Source organism: Eublepharis macularius, chromosome 5 (assembly GCF_028583425.1).
Source record: "Eublepharis macularius isolate TG4126 chromosome 5, MPM_Emac_v1.0, whole genome shotgun sequence".
Classification (NCBI taxonomy): domain Eukaryota; kingdom Metazoa; phylum Chordata; class Lepidosauria; order Squamata; family Eublepharidae; genus Eublepharis; species Eublepharis macularius.
The window spans coordinates 112,216,517-112,241,123 of NC_072794.1; the positions used below are offsets into that span (position 1 = coordinate 112,216,517).

At 43.0% G+C, this 24,607-nt stretch overlaps 2 protein-coding genes across 3 annotated transcripts in view; one reads left to right on the plus strand and one right to left on the minus strand.

Annotated features, from left to right (window-relative positions):
• The window catches only part of ZC3H11A (zinc finger CCCH-type containing 11A), a 38,321-nt gene extending 20,587 nt beyond the window's left edge, over positions 1 to 17,734 (minus strand). The window contains exons 1-6 of one of the 2 annotated variants that reach the window (XM_054980729.1): positions 17,622 to 17,734; positions 11,331 to 11,384; positions 8,502 to 8,693; positions 7,408 to 7,527; positions 1,385 to 1,508; positions 328 to 531 (exon numbers count right to left, since the gene is read on the minus strand). In XM_054980729.1, the coding sequence (XP_054836704.1) occupies positions 328 to 531; positions 1,385 to 1,508; positions 7,408 to 7,527; positions 8,502 to 8,555 (502 nt within the window). In that variant the 5' untranslated portion in view covers positions 8,556 to 8,693; positions 11,331 to 11,384; positions 17,622 to 17,734. Of the gene's footprint in view, positions 1 to 327; positions 532 to 1,384; positions 1,509 to 7,407; positions 7,528 to 8,501; positions 8,694 to 11,330 lie in introns of both variants that reach the window. The other variant, XM_054980730.1, reaches the window with a different exon arrangement.
• A 1,128-nt stretch (positions 17,735 to 18,862) lies between these two features.
• Positions 18,863 to 23,955, plus strand: SNRPE (small nuclear ribonucleoprotein polypeptide E). Its single transcript, XM_054980671.1, has 5 exons — positions 18,863 to 19,018; positions 20,088 to 20,114; positions 22,228 to 22,290; positions 22,696 to 22,774; positions 23,685 to 23,955. The coding sequence occupies exons 1-5, from the start codon at positions 18,965 to 18,967 to the stop codon at positions 23,738 to 23,740; spliced, it is 279 nt and encodes a 92-aa protein (XP_054836646.1). The 5' UTR covers positions 18,863 to 18,964; the 3' UTR covers positions 23,741 to 23,955.
• The last annotated feature ends 652 nt before the right edge of the window (positions 23,956 to 24,607 follow it).

Sequence of the window (24,607 nt, forward strand, 5' to 3'; positions counted from 1 at the left end):
AGCAACGGAATTAAGGCAACCTGAGTATGCTCTCATTACCACTTCTGGATTGCATCTTTGCAGATCTTGAAGACAAAACATCTTGAGGACACTTCAGCTGATTGAAGGCCCAATTTGATAACCTTTAATAAATAGTGCAACTTGCTTGGAAGGGGATCAGAGTTAACATTATTTGATTGTTTTGGTTTTGAATTTGTATTTGCAGTTTAATTATGTCACTAGCTCCTTTGGGGGCCAGTAGGTTGAAAACTGAACTAAGGAATGTTTGAGTTTGGTGTGTATTGAAACAGAGAACTTTCATGATTTAGGGAAATATATTCTGCTCACCATCATCATCTTCATCATCATCGGCAGCATTAATTACAACAGGTGGGTGAGTAGGGCTGGGGACATTTTCAGAGTTTTCCACTTTCATTACCCCACGTAACTGGGGGGATGGATTGGACTGGACAGAAAGCTTATTCTGCTGCAGTGAAATTTGTGTTGTCTTTATATCCTCTTCTATGGACTCAGTCACATTTGGAAGCATATCTAAAAGGAAGACCAAAGACCCCATAAATTACAAGTTGAAAGCCATGATTTGTAATACAAATTTTCATTCAGGCCACCATGTCTGTCATTATATTAGAATCATATTACAGAATATTAGAATCACAATCAGCAATGGATTCTGGCCAATATTAATAATCTTGCTAGATACTGTAATCATTATTAAGATCTCAAATTCTACTCAAAACAGCCAACGAAGACAAGACAGCCTTATCCTTTCGGTCATTCTGATTATAATCTCAACCTCATGCACTTCCAAAGATAAGCACTGCTGGCTGGATCAAAAAAAAAGGTTCATATAGCAAATTACTGCCTGACACAGTTAGTGCTTTGGAAGCTTCCTAATCAGGGAATGATGGTGAAGGCATGTCCTCAATTTCTAATAAAATCTCCCAAATGGTTGCTTGGTATGCCCGTGTTCTGGAAGCTCCCAGACGATTCATACAATTTTAATAGTACTACCAGAGGCCTCTAAGAAGAAGGGTTGCATTGCTGTGGTTAAAGTTACCTGAACCACATGGGAAACCCTTCACATGATTTGTATGAAAGAAGCTACTTTCAACATGGCTCTGCTTCAAGATGCAGACAGGACTTAACATCTTTTTAAAAAATCTTTGTACAGCACCTAGAAGTTTCAGGAGATTTATAAATAACAAAATGAAGTTATTTCTGTGTAGCCTCTATTCACTGTAATTTTCCAGATGGAGGTATAGAAAGAAGACTTGGGTATGGCCTCCTTACAGCGTCTAAAAAAGCATGCATGTCTGCAATTATATGAACACTCTGCAAGTACATTAAGGCTGGAGGAATTTCAGAGGATGAAAATGCAACTTACTTTTACTTGGAGGTAAAAAAAGTCCATCAACAAAGCGTCCCTTGTTGTGGTGGAATGCGCAGTTCAACTTCTGACACCCCACTGGTTGATTCTCCCAATAGCACGGAATCTCACTACGCTTTTTCTGAAGACAGAATATAAACAGTAGGTATACTCTAAAAACAACCCGAAAAGTCCACACCAGGCTGCAGCAATAAGGGCCAAACTAAATGTGACAGGGTCCATCTGTCCAGCCTGTGAACAGCACCACCATATTAAAGCCTAATGAGGCAGTTTATAAATGCTGCAAGAGCCCAATCTTAACTGGGCCTGCAGCACAGTGGGATGAAGTGCTCTTCTCCCCCCTGCCCCCAACATGTCTTTTCCAGTGCCAAAACAGTCCCAGGGGCTTGGGGGACAGGGGGAATATGGCAGTGTGAGCACTTGAAAACGAGTGGAGGAACAAGAATACATCATCCTGCTATGCTGTGGACCTGATTGGGATAATGCCCTTGCAGCATTTTTAAATTACCCCATTAGGCTGTAGTGTAGTGTAGTGGTTAAGGTGATGGTCTAGGATCTGGGTGTCCCAGGTTTGAATATGCACTGTGCCATAATAACAATACCATTTGATTTATATACCACCCTTCAGGACAACTTAATGCCACACTCAGAGCGTTTTACAAAGTGTGTAATTATGATCCTCACAACAATCATTGTGTTAGGTGGGTGGGGCTGAGAGAACTCTGAAGAGCTGGGACTGACCAAAGGTTGCGCAGCTGGCTTCAATCGGAGGAATGGGAAATCAAACCTGGTTCTCCAGATTAGAGTCCTGCCACTCTTAACTACTATGCCAAACTGGTTCTCTGGCTCTCATGGAAGTTCACTGGGTGACCTTGGTTGGGCCAATCACAAAAACTCAGCCTAGCTTACCTCATGGGGTTTGTTGTGATGAAAAAACAGAGGAGAGGAGAATTATATAAGCTGCTTGGGGTCCTCACTGGTGAGAAAAGCAGTATACAAATGAAGTAAAATTAAAAGTGGCATCATCCATGGGTCAAACCCAAGAATGCGATCACATCTAGGTTGGCCCCAAGACTATGTACTTTTTAAAGCCCAAATATATGCTTTAGGATAAGTTATGACAACACAACACCTCATTTCCCATTTTCAAAAGTTGCAGTTATTTTTTTGGAGACATACAAATTCCTATGCAGAAATTACTTCATTACAACGGCCAAAATCTAAAGGGCTTCCCTTTCCCCACACTTCCCAAAGAGCAAGCTTCTTATTGCCAAGACTCAATTAGGGATGTGCAGTTTGGGTTCAGTATTCCTTTGGGTTCAGTATTCCTTTAAAAATACCTAATTTTACCTGATTCAGTACAATTCAGTATTACTGAACTCAAAATGAAATACCAAATCAGATTCAGTATTTCCAAACTCAAGTTGACTGAATTAATTTGGGTTAATTCAGTAAACTTTGGTAATAGCAGATGGGCTGGTCCTTTGCTAGGGAACAGTAAAGAAACACAGTTTCCCACAATTTTTTACAAGATGGGAGAAGGGAGAGGGGAGTGAGGCAGATGCAGAAGGAAAGGGGAAGGAGGAAGGAAGGAGTGAGCGAGTGGCCAATCCCTGCAGAAGCTTTCCCTCTCTGGCCAATGGGATTCTCTAAAAGGTGTGTTGTTCTAAAGTTAACTTAACTTTCCTCATTGCAGGGGTGGGAGGGGGCTGATGATGAAGGCTGCTGCAGAGACGATTACTTGGGTTTCCCAAATACCTCACTGCCAGTTTCAGCTCGAGGCCACATGGGTGGGCTCCCTCTTATTCAACTGTGCTTGCTTGCTGGTGCCTTGAGTTTATGGCTTGGTTCTGTTCTGTAGTGCTCCCCCACTGGATGTACCTAGTGCCTGTGTACTGTGAATGACACTGATTCTGTTGGGCAAAGCTGGAAGAGTGTTCCCTGCTTCAATTTGGTTTGGGTGGAATGGATGTGATTCTCTGGTGTAAAGTTGGTCCCCTTTACTTCATTTTAGTTCTGGTGGAATTCCATCCCTTTGCTTCAGTTTGCTTCTAGTTGCAAGACTGTCTCTTGCTTCAGTTTTGTTTGGGTGATTCTCTGGTGTGATGTTGGTCCTCATTGGGAACAATGGACTGGCTGGTCAGCCTGGTCAAGGGACACTGGGATTTGCAGGGATTTGCATCAGTTTGGTTCTGTTGGGCTTTCCCAGAGATGAGCTTGCATTTGGGAGAGTGCCTTGGCTGTGGCATCCTTGCCTTGTACATATGTGCCCCTGGGAAAGAACTTGTAAAAGTTCTCATCATTGGGAACAATGGAGAGTGGCTGGGCAACTTGCTCGGGGGCTGCTGGGGGATTTTTGAGGGGAGCGTCAGTTTGGTTCCGTTGGACTATCTGGTGCGGAATTTTATTTGGGAGTGTACTTCTGGCCATGGCAGCCTTTGTCCAGGTTTTTATTTATTTTATATTTATATTCCACCCTCCCCACATTTCCAGCGGGCTCAGGGTGGATTACAGAAACATATAGTTAAAATATGTAAAACGATTATTATAAATTAGAAACCATAAAAACATACAAAATTACCACACAATTTAAAAATGCATATATACATAAAAATAGCAGCACAACTAACCAGCCTAAATCATCTCCAGAGCCTCTTTGTAGTAGAAAATGATTTGAATGGGGAGTATTTGTGGTGGGGAGGGCCCAATCCACCATCAACCGACCAGGGGGACTCCACCTAGCACCGCTCATATGCCTGGCGGAACAGCTCTGTCTTGCAGGCCCGGCAAAAGAATAGCAAGTCTTGCCGGGCCTTGGCGTCATCAGACAGAGCGTTCCACCAGGCTGGGGCCAGGACCAAAAAGGCCCTGGCCCTGGTCAATGCCAGGCAGGCCTCCCTGGGGCCAGGGACCTTTAGCAGATGTTTTTCACTGGAATGAAGAGTCCTCTGGGGTCTGTATGGGGAGAGGCGGTCCTGCAGATACGCAGGTCCCAGTCCGCATAGGGCTTTATAGGTTAATACCAAGACCTTGAACCTGATTTGGTACTCCACTGGTAGCCAGTGCAGCTGATGCAGTGCCAGTGTTATGTGCTCACCCATCAGCAGACCTGTGATAACACGCGCCACCACATTCTGCACCAGCTGTAACCGCCAGATCAGGTTCAGGGGAAGCCCTGCGTAGAGCACGTTACAGTAGTCTAACCTAGAGGTGACCATTGCCTGGACCACTGTGGTTAAGTTGCGGGACGAAAGATAAGGGGCAAGCTGCCTGGCCTGTCGAAGATAGAAAAACGGGGACCTGGCAACTGCAGTGATCTGGGCCTCCATTGTCAAGGCGGCATCCAAGATCACCCCCAGGCTCCTGAGTCTCAGAGCCAGCGTAAGTGCCATCCCATCGAGTGCAGGGAGCCAGGATCCCGAATCCACATTTCTGCGACTCAAGTACAGGATCTCTGTCTTCACAGGGTCTAATTTCAGCCGACTTTGTCTCAACCATCCAGCCACAGCTTCAAAAGCATGCTCCAGGACATCTGGGGCAGATCCAGACCAGCCGGCCATCAACAGATATAGCTGGGTGTCATCCGCATATTGGTGGCACCCAAGCCTGAAACTCCACACCAACTGGGCGCATATAGATGTTGAACAGTAATGGGGAGAGTATCGCCCCCTGCGGCACACCACATACTAGTGGCTGATGGGATGATAACTTATCCCCTAGCGCCACCCTCTGTCCCCGACCATGAAGAAAAGAGGCAAGCCACTGTAGTGCTGTCCCCTGAATTCCCACATTGGCGAGGCGGTGGGTCAGAAGATCATAATCAACCATATCGAATACTGCTGAAAGATCTAACAAAATCAGCAGCGCCGATACACTTCGGTCCAGGTGCCTGCGAAGATCGTGTGTGAGGGCAACCAGCAATGTCTCCACCCCATGTCCCGGGCAAAAGCCAGACTGGAAGGGATGTAGGGCCGAGGTCTCCTTCAGGAAATTCTGCAGTTGTTTCTCCGCTGCCCACTCAATCACTTTTCCCAAAAACGGGAGGTTCGGGCAGTAACTGAGTGGGTTGGCTGGATCCAACGCTGGTTTCTTTAAAAAAGGCATCACCACAGCCTCCTTAAGTGCTCTGGGAAAAACCCCAAAGCTCAGGGACAAGATGACAATGGCCTCCAAGGAATCCCGTAATCCGTCAACACTGGCTTTCACCAGCCATGACGGACACGGGTCCAGGAGGCATATGGTAGGCCTCATTCCCCACAGAATCCTGTCCACCTCTTCCCTGGAAAGGGGGCTGAAGTGTTCAAATATCACCCCCAAAAATGGCCAAGGGGCCTCTAGTTCACATACTGTATCAACTGTGACTGGTAAATGGCGGCGGAGAGACAAGATTTTATCAGCGAAAAAGCTCGCAAAAGCTTCACAGCTTATGGCCGAATTCAAATTTTGGTGGAGACCAATGAACATACCACATTAAACAGTTTAGCCGGGCGTGAGCTAGCTGATGCAATGGAGGCTGCGTAAAATTCCTTCTTCGCAGCCTTCACTGCCACCTCATAAGATTTCATAAGCAATCTATAAGATGTTCTTGTTTCCCCATCGCGAGATCACCGCCACATGCGCTCAAGTTGTCTTAGCTCCCGCTTTCGTTGCCTTAGCTCCTCTGTGTACCAGGGGGCTTGGTGATTACGGGGGCGGAGAGGACAGGGAGCGATTTCATCGATGGCTTCGGAGAGCCGGCTCTGCCAGTCCTCCACCAGCTCATCCAATGAACCGCTGTGGAGCATCGGTTCCCGTAGAGCATTCTGGAAACCAATTGGATCCATAAGTCTCAGCGGGTGAGCATAAATTTGCTCACTGTCCTTGCAGGGGGGAGGTTGCATGCCCAGCCGAGCCTCCAGGACCGAGTGGTCCAACCATGGCACAGATTCTACTTTATCCAGAACCACATCCAATCCCATCCCAAAGATCAGATCTAGCATCTGGCCTGCTTTATGAGTGGGGGACGATACAAACTGGGAAAGTCCCAGTCTTGCCATGGCCGACACCAGGTCCACAGCCTGTGCAAAGGCGGCATCATCAGCAGGGTCGCTGAAGTCCCCCAGTACTATCAACCTGGGGTACTGCAAGGCCCACCTCGCCACCACCTCCAACAGGCACGGCAGGGTGTCTGCTGGTGCGCTGGGCGGTCAGTACACCAGGCAGACAGCCAAACTTTCCTTGGCACTCCACACCAGTCCCACACAATCAATACCAGAGATCTCTGGAACAGGAAGTGGCCTGAAGGAGAAAGCCTCTCGGATAAGGATTGCCACCCCCCCGACACCCCATCTGCGACTGATGAAGGACCGAGTATCCTGGGGGGGGGGGTCAGCTCACCCAGGGCGACTGTCTCACCATCCCTCACCCAGGTCTCAGTCAGGGTTCCCCAGGGCTTCCCAGGGTTCAATCTTTATGAAGAGAGTTAGGAGTACGTCCCCTGTAAATCTGGTGACATTCAGTCAAAAAATGACCACTTCAGGCCACTGTAAAAAGCCCAAATGGAGTTTCTCATAGGAAATCATGGCTGAATTTCACCAACTTTGCTCTGTAATACCAAACCAAATTAGAGAATCAATTTAGGAAATACTGATTTTTTTCCCAGTTCAGTATTACTTAACTGAATTTACCACATTTTTTTCTGTGCACACTTCTAGTCCCAATCATTATTTTCAAGCTCTTCCTTACTCCATTTTAATAATTCTTTCCAAATTCTGCAAGCCATTATGTCTTCCAACAAAACAGTTGACCTAGGAATGTACTTTGAATTGATTCAAAACAAATGCTGGAGTTATCAAAATGTTTTACTCTGCATGTTTTCACTTCAGCCTTAAATCATATGCATCTCCTTATAGTTCAACAAAAGGCTCCATGCTAAGAATACCACAAACAAGATAATCTCAACAATACCAGCTCTCTTTTACAAGCACTATCCATATCAAATTAAACATGTTTTGACAATGGTTATTAAGATAAACACTCACATCAATCTCCATGTGTCTAAACCGGCATATACTCCTGAAGCATCGTCCTTCCTGCCAGAGGGTGCAGATAGTTTCATTCCCTAGGGCGGCTTCACAGTGACGGAAGGGACAACTGTCTCCCTTGTTGAGAATGGAAGAAAATATAAATACAGAAACCTAACATCACCCATCTGACAACAAGAAGAACAGTCACCCTGCCAACCAGGCACAATGGGTGGTCAAAAAAACACAACTCTTAACTGCTAGCAAAATGCCAGTCATTGTAAACAAAGTTTGCAGACAGAAAGGGCCTGTATATTGCACCCAAAAAAACACATTGGCATTGGACCACCCAGTGTCAGCTGTAGTGGGCATATTTTGCCTCTATCCTTACATTCTGATAAACTGCAGTACTTCTACATTTCCCCACAGAAATGAATGCCAGCTATTAATTTATATACAAAAACATAAAGGGATGTTCAATGCGACCAGTGGTACTAGGACAAGATGTACCTTTTGCATCTGATGAATCAGTGTCTGAGGTGAGAGGCATAATTTATTTCTCTCAACTAAGATCCAAACTGCAGTCCATTTTTTTTGTTTTATAGACAGAACTCACTGGGAAACTGGCCTGCCCTATGTTCATAGCTCCACCTCTCCATCTGTAAAGCTAGAATGCCACTAAATCTAGAAACTGGCTTTTACAGCAAGCTAGACAAGATATTCAGAAACCAACACAATTCTGAAATACATAGGTGGGAGAAAAAAAATCAGAGAAAGGCATTTTTAGAGAAACAGTGAAATGACTGATTCAAAGGAGGAACTTCTTATCTCTTTGTAGGCCTTGTGCCAATGCTACGTAAAAATGTAAAACAAAACACATATGGTAAATGGAAAAAAGCCTTTCTTTTTTAATATATCCAAGGTTTCCCTGGATGCACTTCCAGTGCACAAAAGACATTTTAGAGGTTGTGTTTTTTTGTTCTTAAACCCTGTATTTTTCTCCATTAAGATAAAAAAAACCTGTTCTTTGTTTTAGACACAATTTGTTGAATTTATCAAATTAGTATACTAAAGCAAACTTGATCAGAGAAGGCTGGAAAAAACATACAAACCTTGGCACACGTGGAGTAGAAATAAAAGTAACAGTCATCTCCTTGTTTAGTCATGCTGGATTAAATCTTTACTTCAAGCAATGCTGGAGCGTGACAACTGGACAGTGGTTTCCAAGTGACGGCTGGCCTCAACTTGGTTTAAATCGGCCCAAATCTTCTGCAGACTTTCTGCTATCTTCTTCAATATATAATCTTGTAAATAGCAAAAAGAAGGATTTTTAAAAAAACTTTTACATTAGTGAGCAGAAGTTTTATTATTCTTTTTGGCTTTAAAGCCACTGAATAAACTTTAAAAGCGTAATAAGTAGATGGGAAATGAAAAGTTAATGTCCCATTTTAATTCAGGCTTGGATTGATGCTTAACGTTAAAAATGTAGCTAAACTGTGGTTCAGTCCAATTTCTTAGCATTTTTGTAACATAGCACAACATAAGTACAAGGTCCTAATCCTGTAATAAACTTAAACCACAACAAAATGAAGATTCGTTTATTTAGTACTGAGTAGATTAAAAAAGCAGGTATTCAGGAAATGTTTTTCTCAGTTCCTACAATAACATTATTCGTTTCTTAACTGGTTCCCCAATCAGGTTGAAGAGGCAGTGGCTAGAGGACAGGCTGTGGTTAGCAAAAGTAAAGGCTGGCTTGCTGTAGTTCAACAAACCACCTCAGTATTGACATTGGGTAAGACAAATTCCCATTCTAAGCAACATCAACAGACACCACTATGCTCTCAACAAGTTATGCAAGTTTAAACCAGGGGCGATTCCACACGACTTACCTGAAGCCAGAACGATGCGGGACGTTACGTAACATGCCAGCAAAAACGCAAAACATTGCGTTTTCTCGCACAAGTTTTGCGCAAAACTCGTGCAAGAAAACGCGATCTTCCACATTTTTGCCAGCATGTTCCACAACGTCCCGGCTTCAGGTAAGCTGTGTGGAATCGGCCCAGTATGTTTTGCAGGAAAGAGGGGGAAAAGGAAAAAAACTGAAGGTATGTATTTCTTACACACGGACAATTAATTTATCAGACTCATGGACAATTAATTTATCAGACTCCATTCTAGTGGAGAAACTTTAGCCACTGGTCAAACTGATGCAATTTTCAACAACTGCTAAAATGTAACAGACTGTTCTTAACAATTAAGAACATTTGAGACAGAGCATAATCACTGCTATTTTAGCAAAACGTCTCAACCAGGATGGTAGGATGGCAAAGTAATAAAATGCTTCATCACTGATGCAGAAGTTGATGATTAGTTTCCTCAATGGTGTTAGCTGCACCTGTCTATAAATACAGCAAGCCAACCTCCAAAGCAGCTAGAACATGCTCATATGCGCTGCCTCATCCCTGTGCACAAGCCCTTGTAACCAACCTGTAAGGGTATCGATCTCTGACTGAGAACAATAAAAAGCATTAAGCTAGAGAGAGTTAAGTGATACATGTGAAGACGGGCAAGTTAACAGGCATAATGACAGCTTGACGTGACAGGCTGCAGCCATATTTTACTTTATGGAGTTCATATAACCATAAACTAATGTCGTTCTGCTGCAGGATGTGGTATGTTTATAACCACCAAGTTATAGATGTGCAGGCATACAAGGTTACCAGCATTATTTCACATACATCTGTGTAGACTTTGATTGTAATTTTGCATTACAATGTAAGATGCTGTTCACCAGGAAGTAACTTCCTACAGGATAATTTTTATAATTACAAAACCAAAAAAGCTTATTATTTTACATCCTTGGTTCCACTGGAATCTAAAGGACGTACTCATAATTTAATGTACATGGGCAAAATCTTATGACACTGAACTTTAAGACTTTCTTACAGCTCAATTCTACTCTACTGATGGTCAAAAAGAGAGTCCTGGAGCTATCTTAGCATTCTGCTTTACAGTTTCTATTCTTCCTGTTTCACTAAACCTAGAACTGAATGCTAAACCGAGCTGGTGTTACAAGGACATAATTCACAACTGAACTTTGGAACTTATGGAAATAATGAAAATACAATGCATCACCTAAAAACTAGTATGGCAATCAACCCCAAAGTCCCACCTACCCTCCAGGGCTCTGAACCAATTCTGGTGATTTAAGCCTTATGCAAATCTCAAGAGATTACCAGCCAATCTGAGCCCTGGAACTCCATTGGATGGAAGGGGTGAGCCAGTCCCAGTTTAAGAAGGGAAAATACATACTTTCCCTTCAGACAGGCCTTCTTGTGGCTGTGGATAATGGTGCAAGCCTAATTAGGCTTTTAGTTAGGATTTGGGAGAGGTTAAGGGAGAAAACTTGTTTTTAGTAAAATAAACATGCATCCTGAGAACAGCCTGTCAATTCTAGCTTGTCGTGTACAGGTTCTATGACCAGGATCTCTGTGAGGTAAAAGAGTGATCTAGAACCTGAGTGTAAGCTTGTATGCTTTGGTTAAAAGGTTATATTGGACCTTAAATGCCGAGGAACCAAATCTGGAGAAAAAGGAATCTATTCTCCCCTCAGCATTCATGTTTGGTTAACTAAGGTTCAGTTCAATGTGGTAACTCACGGGAGGGAATCGTATCATCCCTGGGAAGCGCAGCTAAGAGCCAGTTGGGAGCTGGACAGCTGTAAATCCAGACGCCAGTTTACCTCAGAAGTCCCCCTCGTCTCTCTTCTCTCCTTCCCCTATTCCCTCCTCATTGCTGCTACAGTAGTTACTTAATTTGCCAAGTAATTATATCTTAGAACTAGTCTTTACTGTTCTGATATCATTTAAGTATAAAGGAAAAATTATACAGTCCATTTCCCCAAGCTCCAAAAATGAAAACTGCACTTTTAATTGACATACCTGGGTAAGTTCAGCAAGTAACTCTGTCTTCAAAGACTTCCAGTTATTTTTTTCCTGTAGGCCGAATCAACACTCAATCCATGAATTGATAACAATGGAACAGAAAGACTTTCTTCCTTACATTGCCAAGGTAACACATCTCATCCTCATTCAAAATTCAGACAGAGGGTGAACAACAACTACTGGAGGAAGCAAGTCCATTTCAACAATCAGGAACAGTGGAGACAGTGATGATTAATTGCCTCTTCAAAATCAACAGTTCATTTAAAGACGAACTTGTGTTTCAAAGTGGCTGCAAAGAAGAAGATCCATCTTCCACAGCCGGACAATTTAGATTTTTTTAAATTAATAAATAATTTCCAATTTCTGGTCTTCAAGATCTCTTCACCTATTGGAAAAAAGGAAAAATCTTCCCCAACCTTTATTAACTGTATAATAAAAACATACTTGTATGTATAAAATTATGTATATACACATGTATATTTACATACATATGTCTATACACTAAACAGTGTATACACAAGAATGGGCAGTTAAAATATGTTTAGGCTATTTTTTAAATTAAAGTCAAAAATCAAATTTGGGGAACTCAAGTGTAATTGATTTTGCATCCAAATACAAATTTTCAATGGTTTACAAATCATGTTACTTTTGTTTTAGAACACAGATAACATGTATGTTGTATATATGCACAGACACAAGGTAATACGCATATATACAATCAATCTAACAATTATTTTTAGACAAACTGAGTTGCAATGCAATTTTAAGAAGAAAGTAACTGCAAGACAGAGTACTTTAAAAAGGAGTACCAATGCAAGCTTGATGAGCTAAGCACAGGAAGAGGAACTTTGAAATTCTAATCCTTGCGCTTAGAAGTTGGAGCAGTTGAAGCTACTGATGGAAAGTTGGAGCAGTTGGAGCTATTGCTGGAAAACAGTAGAGTGCACTTTTCTCTGCACTGCAAACTTTGCTAAAGCAAAAAATAAACTATACCCACAGTTCTGTTCACTATTTTATGGCAGTGAGTAATATCATGTATGACAAACCCTAAGCCCTAAATGAACAAAATAATAGTAATTAAGGCTTCTGAAATTCACCTTAAGGAACATCAGGTGCACAATACTATCTAAACCCAGAGACCCATGTTCAACTGAAGCTTGTTTTATTGGTATTCAGAGTGCAAACTGTAAGGAAAGTGGCTAAGGCAATTTATGGCTACTTGAGCCAACAAATACCTCCATATCAAATTTCCCTGATAATATTTAGCAGGGCCTGCAATAGTCCTGTTATTTCTATTGCTGGTGAATTTAATAGTTCATTGCCAGTTTCAGCAACACCACAGAAAAACCCTGAAACAAGGCACTTAAGACTTTTGTTTCAGGGCAAAGGATGCAAAAAAAAATACTTTTCATATACAGCCACACATTGCCTAATCAAAAATACATTTATGTCTTCCCATGGTAGTATTATGAGAAGTAAAATCATCTTAAAACAGGGTTCTAACAAAATGGCCAAGAAGAAATGTTCAGAATTTCTATAGTGGCATTTTTTTTTCATTTGAAAGCTTTTCTACATGGTCAGGAACAAGTGACAGACCAGCTAGATCAGTCTCAAACCTGCAACCTTCTCAAGTGGCATATATACATACCATCAGAGCCCAATAAAGTGAGAGTTAAGGATAGGCCTAGACACTCTTCTTTCCTGTACTACCTTTTTGCTATTTTAGGTGTGCATGTTCATAGAACCAAGGCACTCGGCTGTAGTGGGAAGAAAATGGATTCATTTGAAATGTGGTCCCAGAGGAGAGTTTTGTGGATACCATGGACAGCCAAATAGATAAATAAATAGGTTATAGATCAAATCAAGCCAGAATCTCCCTAGAAGCTAAAATGAGGCTATTGTACTTGGATCACATCATGAGAAGACAAGAGTCTCTGGAAAAGTCAATACTGCTAGGAAAAGCTGAAGGCAGTAGGAAAAGAGGATGATCCAAAAAGAGATGGCTTGACTCAATAAAGGAAGCCATGTCCTCCAGTTTGCAAGATCTGATGAAGTCTGTTCATAATAGGATATTCTGAAAGTCTTTCTTTCATAAGTCAAAAGCGACTTGACTGCACATAACACACACTCACAGAAGTAGTCCAAGTTTTCTTTTGTTACAATTGAGTACAGTAAGCATGGCCTGCAGGATCAGAGTAACATTACTCAATGCAGAAACTTCTTCAATATTACCCTCAATAACTACATAAGGGGTGAAGGAACTGGAAAAAGTCACATGCCGATTTGATAAGCAAATTCTTGTAAATATATCAGTTGCTGAACAACCTTTTCTGGTATTGTAGAAAACAAGGACAGTCACTGCAGAAGACTCTGAGATCACAGCTGATAGCATAAGTTATATAATCCTTTGAGAAGCAGGGGTAGAACAAAAACAAAACTGCTTGTCTTCAAACATAAATTCCATTATATCTTTTTTTTCATTTGCAACCTAATTTGCAAAAATGGGTGCTAGACAGATCAAATCAACAGTGCAAACAGCCTCTCTTAGCCTACAGAGGTAACAGCTGACCGGCTAAGGTTGAAATGCTCATCTTTTGAGTTGTGAAGCCCTAAATGGAAATTCATTTGTATCAACATCAAAGTTACTGCTGCTTCATTCTTCTCACTGGCACTATTTGACTTGCTGGCTGCAGCCCAGTGGAAAGGTATGAACTGCAGAAATTGTCATTATGTAGGGCTGCAAAAGCGAAACTTTTGCCTAACTTGCTGTCAATTGATGGCATTTCTTTTTTCTCTAATTCCTGGCACCTAGATGTTCTGATCAGCATTGTTTTCTTGCATAGTGTACCCTGAAATGCAAATCTTTTGCTCCTTCTGGAACAGTATGGTTCTCTTCCATCCAATTACTGTCTATAGGCACATCTGATGAAGCCCATAAAAGCCTATACTATGTCATAATATATGATGTATGATAGGGGGGTTGTCCTCCCCCCACCATTGGCTAACACATCTACTCCTCTGAAAGAGGTAAACTAAGAGTGAGTCCTACTGCATGTGGTGAAGAGAGAAAGAAATATAACAACAGCACAGTTTCCATCTCTACTTAATTTGCTTTTGCCACAGGCCAATAAACAGCTTATTTTGCTTGGAGATACCTAAAGTATTGATGTTCAAGGGATAGTGCCTGGCTGGCCACAGCTAGCACTTTTCATACATGGTTTATACGGCATGTCAGCATGAAAGGAATTCTAAACAATGAAGCCCTTGTTCCAATTTCAGGCAAGACCATTTATTTTGCTTTTTGTAAAAAAGCTCTCTCTATTTTGCTTAAGAGCAGCAACCAAAAAAAGTACAGAAGCAATTGCACCTCTAGGGTCTCAGTCTTCAATCACCCTTACAGACAGACTTGCTTAGCATTTTGCCATGTTTTCCCCTCTAAACTGCTCCACACTTTGTAGCAATTGCGTTTTCCAGCATTTCCTGTAGCAAATATGTGAACTGTGAACATCAGGGCGTATCTTTAAGCACCTGTGCATGTACCTCAGAGAGTTGCAACCTAATCAGGGGGCTCAGGCTCATCATGCACACTCATGCTGGTGTTTAATTTGTGCCTGTCATTCAAACTTTACACTGATGTTGAGAGAAAGAACCATAGCAAAGACGAGTGCTGCTTAAAGAGTGGGTCTATTCTTAATTCTTATCCTTCTCTGTTTTTACAGATTACTCTGTCCCTCTCACTGCCACCTATACACTCAGAAAAAGATGCAAACTCCTTCCACTAAAAGTGTAGACGATCTTGTGAGGGAGACTGAGGATACTGGCACATGTAACAGATATTCATTCTCTATACAGATCCAAAAGGAATACACAAAGAACTTAGAAAGGTTATTATAATGGGGACTATAACTTAGATGGCCATCCTAAGAACACTTTCCTAGGAGTAAGCCCCAATAAAGAGAGCAAAGTAGGATTGTGAGAAGACCTTTGAAGGATGACAATGACATTCACTTGTTGTTTCCATCCTGCTTAATAATAAATCAGTCCTAAGTAAATGCCTGTGGAATGGAATCTTTTGGCCTGAATTTACAAACTGGGATCCCTTGATGAAAATTTTTAGATGATGAGAAGGGCATAAGCCTTCTTTTTAGGGTTTCTACTTTATGGGTCACTTGTACCATGCAAGCCTTTGGTACAGAAGTACTGGTCTGATATTCTGTAGCAGGTTTTTTTCAAACCCACTATCTTGAATGAATTCTACAAAAACAGATTAGTCTACTAAGAAACCCCAGTAAGTTGCAGAAAGGGTTGCTAGCTCCATGTTGGGAAATTCCTGGAGGTTTGGGGTGCTGACTAGGGAGTGTGGGATTTGGAAAGAGGAGGGACCACAGCAGGGTAAAATGCCACCCTCCACAGTAGCCATTTTCTCCAAGGGTACTGATCTCTGTAGCCTGGAGATCAGTTGTAATTCCAGAGCTCCAGCCATCACCCCAAGAGCTGGTAAAGCTAGCTGTTAGAAATAGAAAGCCCAGGCTATAACTGCTCAGACGAGGAAATGTTGAGGGCACAGATAATTTTTATCATCTTTGGGGTGAGGCCAGTTCATCCTAGATGCTCACAAAGCCCTGACGAGTAGGAAAAAAGAGCGAGCTCTTTAAACATATGTTGAACACGAAAAGGATAGCCATAGGGTGCACACAGAGATCCAAGAAAGTGGTAATATTGATCTTCGACTTATGCGAAATGGGGACAGGGGACAAAGGAGCTGCATAGGGTGGTCTACCGCCACCCGGGGCAGGAGGTAGTTCTCTTTCCCCCTGCGCGCACGAAGCATGCATGCACTTCAGCCCTGCTTGATGACATCACTTCTGTGACGTTATTGCACAGGGGCACCCCCCCCACAAACACTCGGGTCTGCCTTCCTGCTCACCTCCCCACCACCAGTGAAGGGACGGGAAGGCGAGCAGCGAGGCAGCCCACTTCTCCACTTGCCTCCCTGCCTACTGCACTGCCGGGGGCGCCTGGCAGTGGGGGCGAAGGGGCGAGAAGGCAAACGAGGAGGCAGTCCGCCTCCCCACCGCCGGGGCACTGGCAGTGCCGGTGAAAGGGCGAGAAGGCAAGCGAGGATGCAGCCCACTTCCCCACTTGCCTCCCTGCTTCCCCACCTGCCACGCTGCCAGGGCACCTCGCAGTGCCATTGAAGGGGCGAGAAAGCAAGCAAGGAGGCAGCCCTCCTCCCCACTTTCCTCCCCGCCTCCCACGCCAGCAGCACTGGCGAAGGAGCAGGAAGGAGTGGCTGCCTCCTCGCTTGCCCTTTCTTCCCTTCAGCAGCACTGCCTGCCATGCTGCCAGGGCGCCCGGAAGTGCCGGCAAGGGGTAAGATGGCACACGAGGAGGCAGCCCACCTACCCACTTGCCTCCCCGCTTCCCTGCCTGCCACACCACCGAGGCGCCCAGCAGTGCCAGCAAAGGGGCAAGAAGGCAAGCGAGGAGGCAGCCTGTCTGCCCGCCTGCCGTGCCACCTGGCAGTGCTGGCGAAGGGGCAGGAAGAGGTGGCTGCCTCTTTGGTTGCCTTTTCATCCCTTCGGTGGCACTGCCTGTCACACCACCAGGGCGCACAGAAGTGCTGGCGAAGGAGTGAGAAGTCACGAGAAGAGGCAGCCACCTCCCCGCTTCCCCACCTGCCACACCGCTGGGGCACCAGGCAGTGCTGGTGAAGGAGCGAGAAGGCAAGCAAGGAGGCAGCCCACCTCCCCGCTTGTCTCCCCGCTTTCTGAATGGACCGGGAGGCGAAGGGGGAGGCAGCCCACCTCTCTGCTGTCCTCCCCACTTCCCCACTCGCCTCCTCATCTGCTGCGCTGCCAGAGTGGGTGCTGAGGCAGGCGGCAGTGGCAAAGGGGTGCTCCCGTTGGGCGGCATTGACCAGGTGCCCCCTCAAAAGTTTGCGCCTGGGGCGGCTGCCCCCCTAGCCTCCTGCAAGGTATGCCTCTGTGACAAAGTAGGCAGATTAAAAGCGGATGAGACGATCCTGGGGACCAACCTCTTATATAAAACACACGGAGGGGGCGTTTAACAAAACCAAAAAGCAAACAAAGACACCGTGAAGAAGAGGGGAAGATGGCAGAGCCAGGCCTCAGGACTAAACATCGTCATCCATCCAGCCAAGAGGCCAGGGGCCTACAGGAAGCCGCTGAGAAGATTCGGCAGATTAAATACAAGGAAGCCTTGGTTGGGCTAACTACATGAAGGGGGGAGGGCCAGAACTCTGTCTCCCGCGCACAGAGACTTTACCGAACCCCGCGAGGGAGCCTCTGACCGCAGTCAGTCTTCCACTCTCGAGCCACCGAGCTTCTCTCCAGACTCGATTCGTTAACGTTGTTGCTCCTGCCAGCCCCCAAGATGGCGCCTCTCCCCAGGCACCGGAAGTATGATGACAGGAAGGAGGCGGGCCTTTGTACCTTGCAAATTCACAAGAGGAGGGGTGTTTCCCAGGATGCCACGTGTTAGAGACGTCGCAAAGCTTACTGGGACATGTAGTTTACACCTTTTCTCTTGCGCAAGAATTGCCGTTATGAATGAGAGGAAAGCAGCCATTTGAAGATGTGACTGGGATTCGAAGCGTTGACATGTACGCCCATCTAAGACATAAAACTGTTTATTTCTTTGAAAAATAACCACTGATTGCTCTTGTACAAACAATACAGATATTATCCGCCATCCATACCAAGAACCTAGGCTGAATCTTAAGTACCCTGAAAGGTAGAGGAGACACACGAACTCATCTACTCTAGCAGGAGACAAAACTCAAGAAAACTAAAATTGCTATAGTAACCTCCATGAGCTAATTTGGTTTAGCCCAATAGAGTGGTGTTAGTATCTGAAGTTAAGCAGCTGAGGAAGAGGCTGGCTGCTGGGAGCTTGATAACACTTTACATGCTCTTACCACCTTGAATAAGGTAATCAGAAACATGTTATATGTGAACGATAGTAGCTAAAAGGTACCTGAAGAAGTGAGCTTTGTCTCGCTTATCTGAAGAAGGGATTCTCGAAAGCTCGTACTCTGAAAATCTTAGTCTCTAAAGAACCACTGGTCTCAAATCCTGTTCTTCTACTGCAGACCAACACAGTTGCCCATCTGAAACTATCTTTATGGCACTATTGGTAAACACTGGTGCTTTTATTGAGGGGGCCGTTGTAGGATAAAAAATTGTTCACCTTAAATAAAGAGCATATACGTTCACGCTTATAATTCAGATCTCTCCGGCAAAACGCTGAGATTCCTCAATCTCCCGCAATTATCTTCTAGGAAGATCTGCAAGCCTGCTGACAATCTACCCCTCCGTTGTCCTACCAGCCTCTAGAGGGCGCTACCAACTACAGCCAGGAACCTGAAGTTATGACGAGTAACCATTCACTCTTGTATCCCTTTTGTAAGAAAGATCGCCATTTTCGTCACCATAGAAACAAAACGGCCTTTTCAGTTCTAGGACCCAAGCGGAAGTGGCGCACATGATTGCCTGGCTGCACAGGAAGTGTTGAGACGTCGGCGCGTTTCGTGATCCAGCAGCGCGTGTGAGGGAGTTGGGGGAGACGGGAAGCTCGCGGTTCCGGCGTGTTTTGTCGTGTTCTCAGCCATGGCGTACCGCGGGCAGGGTCAAAAGGTCCAGAAAGTGATGGTCCAGCCCATCGTATCCTTCTGTTGGCGCGGGAAGCAAAGCCGCACCTGCTGGGCCTGGTTTGTGGGGGCTGCGGGAGGAGTGGCGATAGTGTGAGAGGGAGGGGAGCTTGACTGGCGCGAACGGAGGAGCGTGCGCGGGCCAGTGCCGTTTCTTTCACTGGTTCTAACGCGGGAATACTGACCGTGAGGACGAGTTTCGCCTTTCTCGTTAGCAGGCGTTGTAGTGTTCAGGGGTTGTGGGAGGGCTGGGCTTCAAAGACATGATTGCAGGGTCGCGACTTTCTCAGAACAGAAGCGAGTCTAAATCCAAGTCCATTTGTGTCTGTAGATATCATTTGTTAGTGGCAGACGCATGTTTTCCTTAAAAAATAACTTTCTTTAATTAACCTTTTAAATAATTCTGCAGCGTTCAGTCATAGTAGTTGATTTTTTTTCTTCCAGTCAAATATAATATAGGTGAAAATCTCTCCTGGGCTGGGTGAATTGTGGTGTCTGAACGTGAACAGGCTGGCTGGTTAGTGGTCACTATCTGCCACTTTTTATTTTGAACCACGAAATGCCCTTTGAAAAAAAAGTAGTATTAGATTAGAAAGCCAGTTTTCTTGGGAAAACAATGACATTGAGTGAGTTAGAGCTCCTGATCAGCCCCTGGTCATGTCCCTGAATGAGAAGAAGCATGAGTTTTCTGGGTGATAAGATGAATGTAGGAAACCAGCTGCATGTTTAATTTCTGGGCTTTTTTTGTTTTCGAGTGCTGAAAAACACATTCTGAAGTTGGTCAGGGTGCTAAAACCACTGCCTTTCTTAGCCATTCTTATATTGTATGGAAGAGGTGTTTACAGATGTCAAGAGCCACGTTTAAAAATTTCCGTATCTTTTTCTCTTGCCCCATCACATTTCCATGTAAAGAAGACATGACAGTGACATTTATAAGTAATTCAAGGTATCCAAAGTTGTTGCTCCTAAATTACTTGCATAGGTATAAAGTGGGGAAAGATTGGGTTTATACTAATTCTGCTGTTGAAATCAGTTTTCTAGGAGCTCCTTCTTGTGCTTTTTTCCCTTAAGTCACATTACAGAACCTCATCTTCAGATATCTGCAGAATGTAAGTGAACACTGGTCCTTTGTTATGCACAATAAAATCTGGGTCTTTTTAAGACTACCATTTTGTTTGAGGTTAATGGAAGAATGGCAAATGGAGCATAGTTAGGGCTGGAGATTTGTATGCTTGTTTGCATACTTCCCCGTAACTTCTTGATAAAGGGTCTTCAGCTCTTAAAAGTGTACTTAAGTATTTCTGAATGTGCTTGGTATAAGTCTTATGGCAAATTTCAAGGTTATGGAAAGAGTTTATAGAACTAGCAGATACATAAAAGGCAATGATTGGTAGTAACACTGCAGTATAATTGTTCTATGTAGCTGTTTGCCTAATTTGTCAAGTATTATATTTCTGTAGTATGGTAATGAGTTTGAGCTTCATATTTTAATGTGCTGAATGCAAAGGGAGAGTTAGCTGACTTGGACTTTTTGACTATAAATACTAGGATGTCCATAGTTGCATGATGCATGCTTCTGTTGCATGATGTATACTTCTGTGTGTACTTCATTTCTGATGTGATTACAGCTCTGCAATCCAGGTGATTTCATCAGGGTTGCTAGGTTTTATTCCCCCACAACCTTTGAAGTAGGCTGAGAGCTGCCCAGGAAGCTTCATAGCTGTGCAGATTTTAACTCAAGAACAGGCTGTAAATGCCTGTCATTTAAGGAGACTAAAGAGCAAATAACCTTTGAGATAGAAATAAGAGTCAGTTGTTCATGTGTTAGAAGGCTGTGAGCTAAAACTCAGGACCTGGAGTGTTAGTAAATCGAAAACAGAAAAAACCCAAGTACAATGGGGAACCCAATAAAAATGGGAAAATGCACAATAAATCCAGTCAACACCTAGTCAGCATTAAAAAATGAAATAGTAATAATGCACAATTTTAAAAATTACATATTTTCAATGTCAGCTACTCATAAGATGTATCCATATGCAAACAGTACATCAATAAATATAAACACAATGACATTAATAAGACCATAAAACATGTGTTTCTATTCTGCATTCTTACTACAATTTCATTTTTTATGTTCTATGGGTGTCAGTTGGATTCATTCTGTATTTTTTGTTCTGTATTTTCTCTTTTGTTCTGTATTTTTCCTCTTTCTTTGTATTTGGGTGCATTTTTAGTGGTATATTGGAAGGGCAATATTTTTCTTCTTTCCTTTGTAAATCACAACATAGATAATAGTGGGCATTTCAGAAACATGGTAGAAAGAGGATAACCAATGGGATGTGGTTGTCTTGGTATACCAGAGACAGCATAGAGTCAGATAAGCTAGGAAAAATGAGAACTAATTCCCCAGCTCTATGGGGTAGCAACGCAGCTATTATTTCCCTGACCCAAACCCTGAGGGTGATCTCAAGATGAGAAGGAAATAAGGGTGACTAAAACCAAAAATGTTGTAATAATGTGTAACTTTAACTATCTCACACTAACTGCTTAAATGCGTGTTGAAGTTGTGCTATAGCGACCTGGTTTCTCGATATCATAAATGACTGTGCATTGTAACAATTGATTATGAATCTAGCTAGAGGGGAAGTGATACAGATTTGGTTCCTGTCAGAGCTCAAGATGTGGTATGAGATATAGGTGCTGTTGTCCCAACTGAGTACAGTTCTATTAATGTAAGCATTTGTATCAGTGGAAAGTTGCCCCCAGAGTCCAAAACAATAATATTTGTGTTCAGAAGAATGAACTTTTCAAAAATGAGTGGTCTACTCAGAAGAAAATATCCCTCCAGGATTCTTGCAGACTATTTAAAACTACATCAATTGAAGCTCAGGTGGAATTCATACCTCAGGTTTGGAAAGGTGCCCCCTCCAGACTGGAAAGAAGGGAAATTTTCTCACTCTTTTGTTCTGCCTGCTACATAATTAATCATGGCTGAGATACCCCTGCTCCCTCACTCCTTGTAGGAGAGATGGGATGATTTTCTTCACTGTGTTAAGCTTTGCTTATTTGCTCCAAAGCATAGCATGACAGAAGAGCCCTTTGCAGAATTTTCTGCAATTATGGATAAATAAGGAAAAAGATCTGTGTGCTGTCTTGCCTGGGGTTCTTGCTCACAATATGGCATAGGTATGTAACTTACTACCTTCTTTGTTTATTTTGTAGAGGTCCAGAATTCAAGTTTGGCTGTATGAACAGGTGAACATGCGGATAGAAGGGTGTATTATTGTGAGTATTGCAACTCCATTGCCTCCCTCCCCCACAATCAGGACACACTCCATTCTAAAGACCCTCATAGAAATAGATCCTGTTGATTCAGGTACATGAGTTTGATGTCCTGTCCTAAGTGTGTCAGTCTAGACAACATGAACCAAGCAGTACAGTTAGTAAGCTTCCCTTGACATGCAATCATTTAGGGTGGATTCAGACAGATATGATATCTACATGGTGTCTGTCATATGATAATCACGTCCTTTTTATGTAACAACTCAGTATCATAGTGTTACTAGGTAATAACAGTAGATGTCAGTGGATAGCAAGCTACCATGTGTTGAGGTTAATAGTCAACATTTCTCCCCTTGTTCTGCTTGCTTTAGAAATGTGGCAATTCACAGAACTCTTCTTGGCTTACAGGGATTTGATGAGTACATGAATCTGGTGCTGGATGATGCTGAGGAGATCCACTCCAAGACAAAATCAAGGAAACAGTTGGGTAAGCTCAGAGGTTTTTTTCATTGAGGGTATAAACCTAATTCTTTTCTGTCATTTGTAAAAGGCCAGTAATGGTGCTTCATTGACATTATGAAGACAGTTGGCGAACTCTATTGTTCGTAAAGTTTTGGGCACAGGAAGGCTGCTGGAGCTCTTTGCCGTGGCATACATAGGAAATTCCTGTTCTGTTAGGAGATGGGGGAGAGTCTGTGTCACCTCACCTTTGAGCTTTCCTGACATGCTAGTGTTTTGTTTATGCAGCTATTCATAGTGTGGGAGTTTTCTAGTGTGCAGAACAAGGCTTGTAGACTCTACCTCTTGCCAAACGGTGGATTAAATAAAAATACTGACTCAACTGAAGTGCCAGTAGGGTTAATGTGGACATCAGTCAACTGTAAGCATATGCAGAACGGTATCAAGCAGAATGCAGTGGCTGCAATCTAGAGAAGTGTATAGAAGAGATGCTGTGATGTGTCTGCATATGCACACACAAGGCTTTCTACAGAAAGCCTAGTGGCTCAGGAGCAACTCCCAGTTAGCTTGCCAAACAAAAACACCCAGACTGTGAAAGTGTTGGTATAGAGCTGATGCTGAATAAAAGGCCACAACATTTTTGGGAGATCAGTTATCGAATTGTTTGGATGGTAAAGGATTGATTAATAGCTTATAATTATGACTGATTGCACTTTCTTAATGTTAGAACATATGGTGTAGGAGAATTAGGGGGAAATACTAAGGAGAGAGAGTTAGGTGGTTAGGGCAGGCAGAAGGGTTGCTGAATTTCTTCCATGTCTGTGGATGTGTAATTCATATGCATGATTATATGTAACTGAAAACTAAATTAAAATGTAACTAGGAAAAAGACAAACTTTTTATATGCATAGGTATAACAACACTTTTCTTTATTACAGGTCGAATCATGTTAAAGGGGGACAATATTACTCTTCTACAAAGTGTTTCTAACTAGAAACTGCTCCCCTGTGTGATCTGATTATGATGTTAATCTTAAGTATATGGAAGAAAATGTATGGTAAATTCTGTTGCTTCCAGACTCTGCTTTAGAGTCTAAGAAGAGAGAAAATAATGAAGCCATCTTTAGTTTGTGCTTACATAGTTTCAATAACTTTTTAAACATTGGAGTGATACTGTAGTTCTTCATAAATAAACTTTTTTATGTTAATAGCTGAATCTCTGTTAGTATTGAATGTACCTTGTGCTGAAGTGCTCACAAAATAATGGTGTAGCAAACCATGAATTGTTAAATGTGTGTGCTAGCAACACCTGCCTTTTCTAAGCTAGTTTGTTTTTATTTTACTTCATTTATGCTCCACTTTTCTCCTATGTGGTGGCCCAAAGCAACTTACGTCATTCTCCTCAGTCCTCACAACAACCCTGTATGTTAGGCTAAATGTGTGTGACTGGCCTAAAGTCTCCCAGCAAGCTTCCATGGCAGAGTGGGGATTAGAATCAGGGTCTCCCAGATCCTAATCCGACACTCTAAACACTATACCACACTATACAAGAGAACTGTTGCCAGGGGAAATAGATTTCAGTCCATGAATTATCCTGAAAGAAAAATAGCTTTTATTTTGTTTAATATGCATACTATTTTCAATATTGTTCAAGTAGTAAAGTTCTTCAGTTTGAAATTAAAACCACATTGAACATTTCCTGACAAATAACACATTAAAAACTAAAAACAAAAGACTGCCTAGCAGAATGCTTAGGATAAAAACTTCCACACTAGTAACTGGACTGCAAATATTCCTATTAGGGTTAAACATCCCCTCCCTACTGCTCTGATCCAGCTCTTTAGCTCTCAGTGTATTTTATT

What these genes read in the sequence shown, in the direction of transcription:
- SNRPE (XM_054980671.1), top strand. Translation starts at nt 18,965, where the DNA reads ATGGCGTACCGCGGGCAGGGTCAAAAGGTCCAGAAAGTGATGGTCCAG. An exon ending in GGATAGAAGGGTGTATTATT is followed by an intron (nt 22,291 to 22,695) that starts GTGAGTATTGCA and finishes CTTGGCTTACAG; the next exon opens with GGATTTGATGAGTACATGAA. An exon ending in AAAATCAAGGAAACAGTTGG is followed by an intron (nt 22,775 to 23,684) that starts GTAAGCTCAGAG and finishes TCTTTATTACAG; the next exon opens with GTCGAATCATGTTAAAGGGG.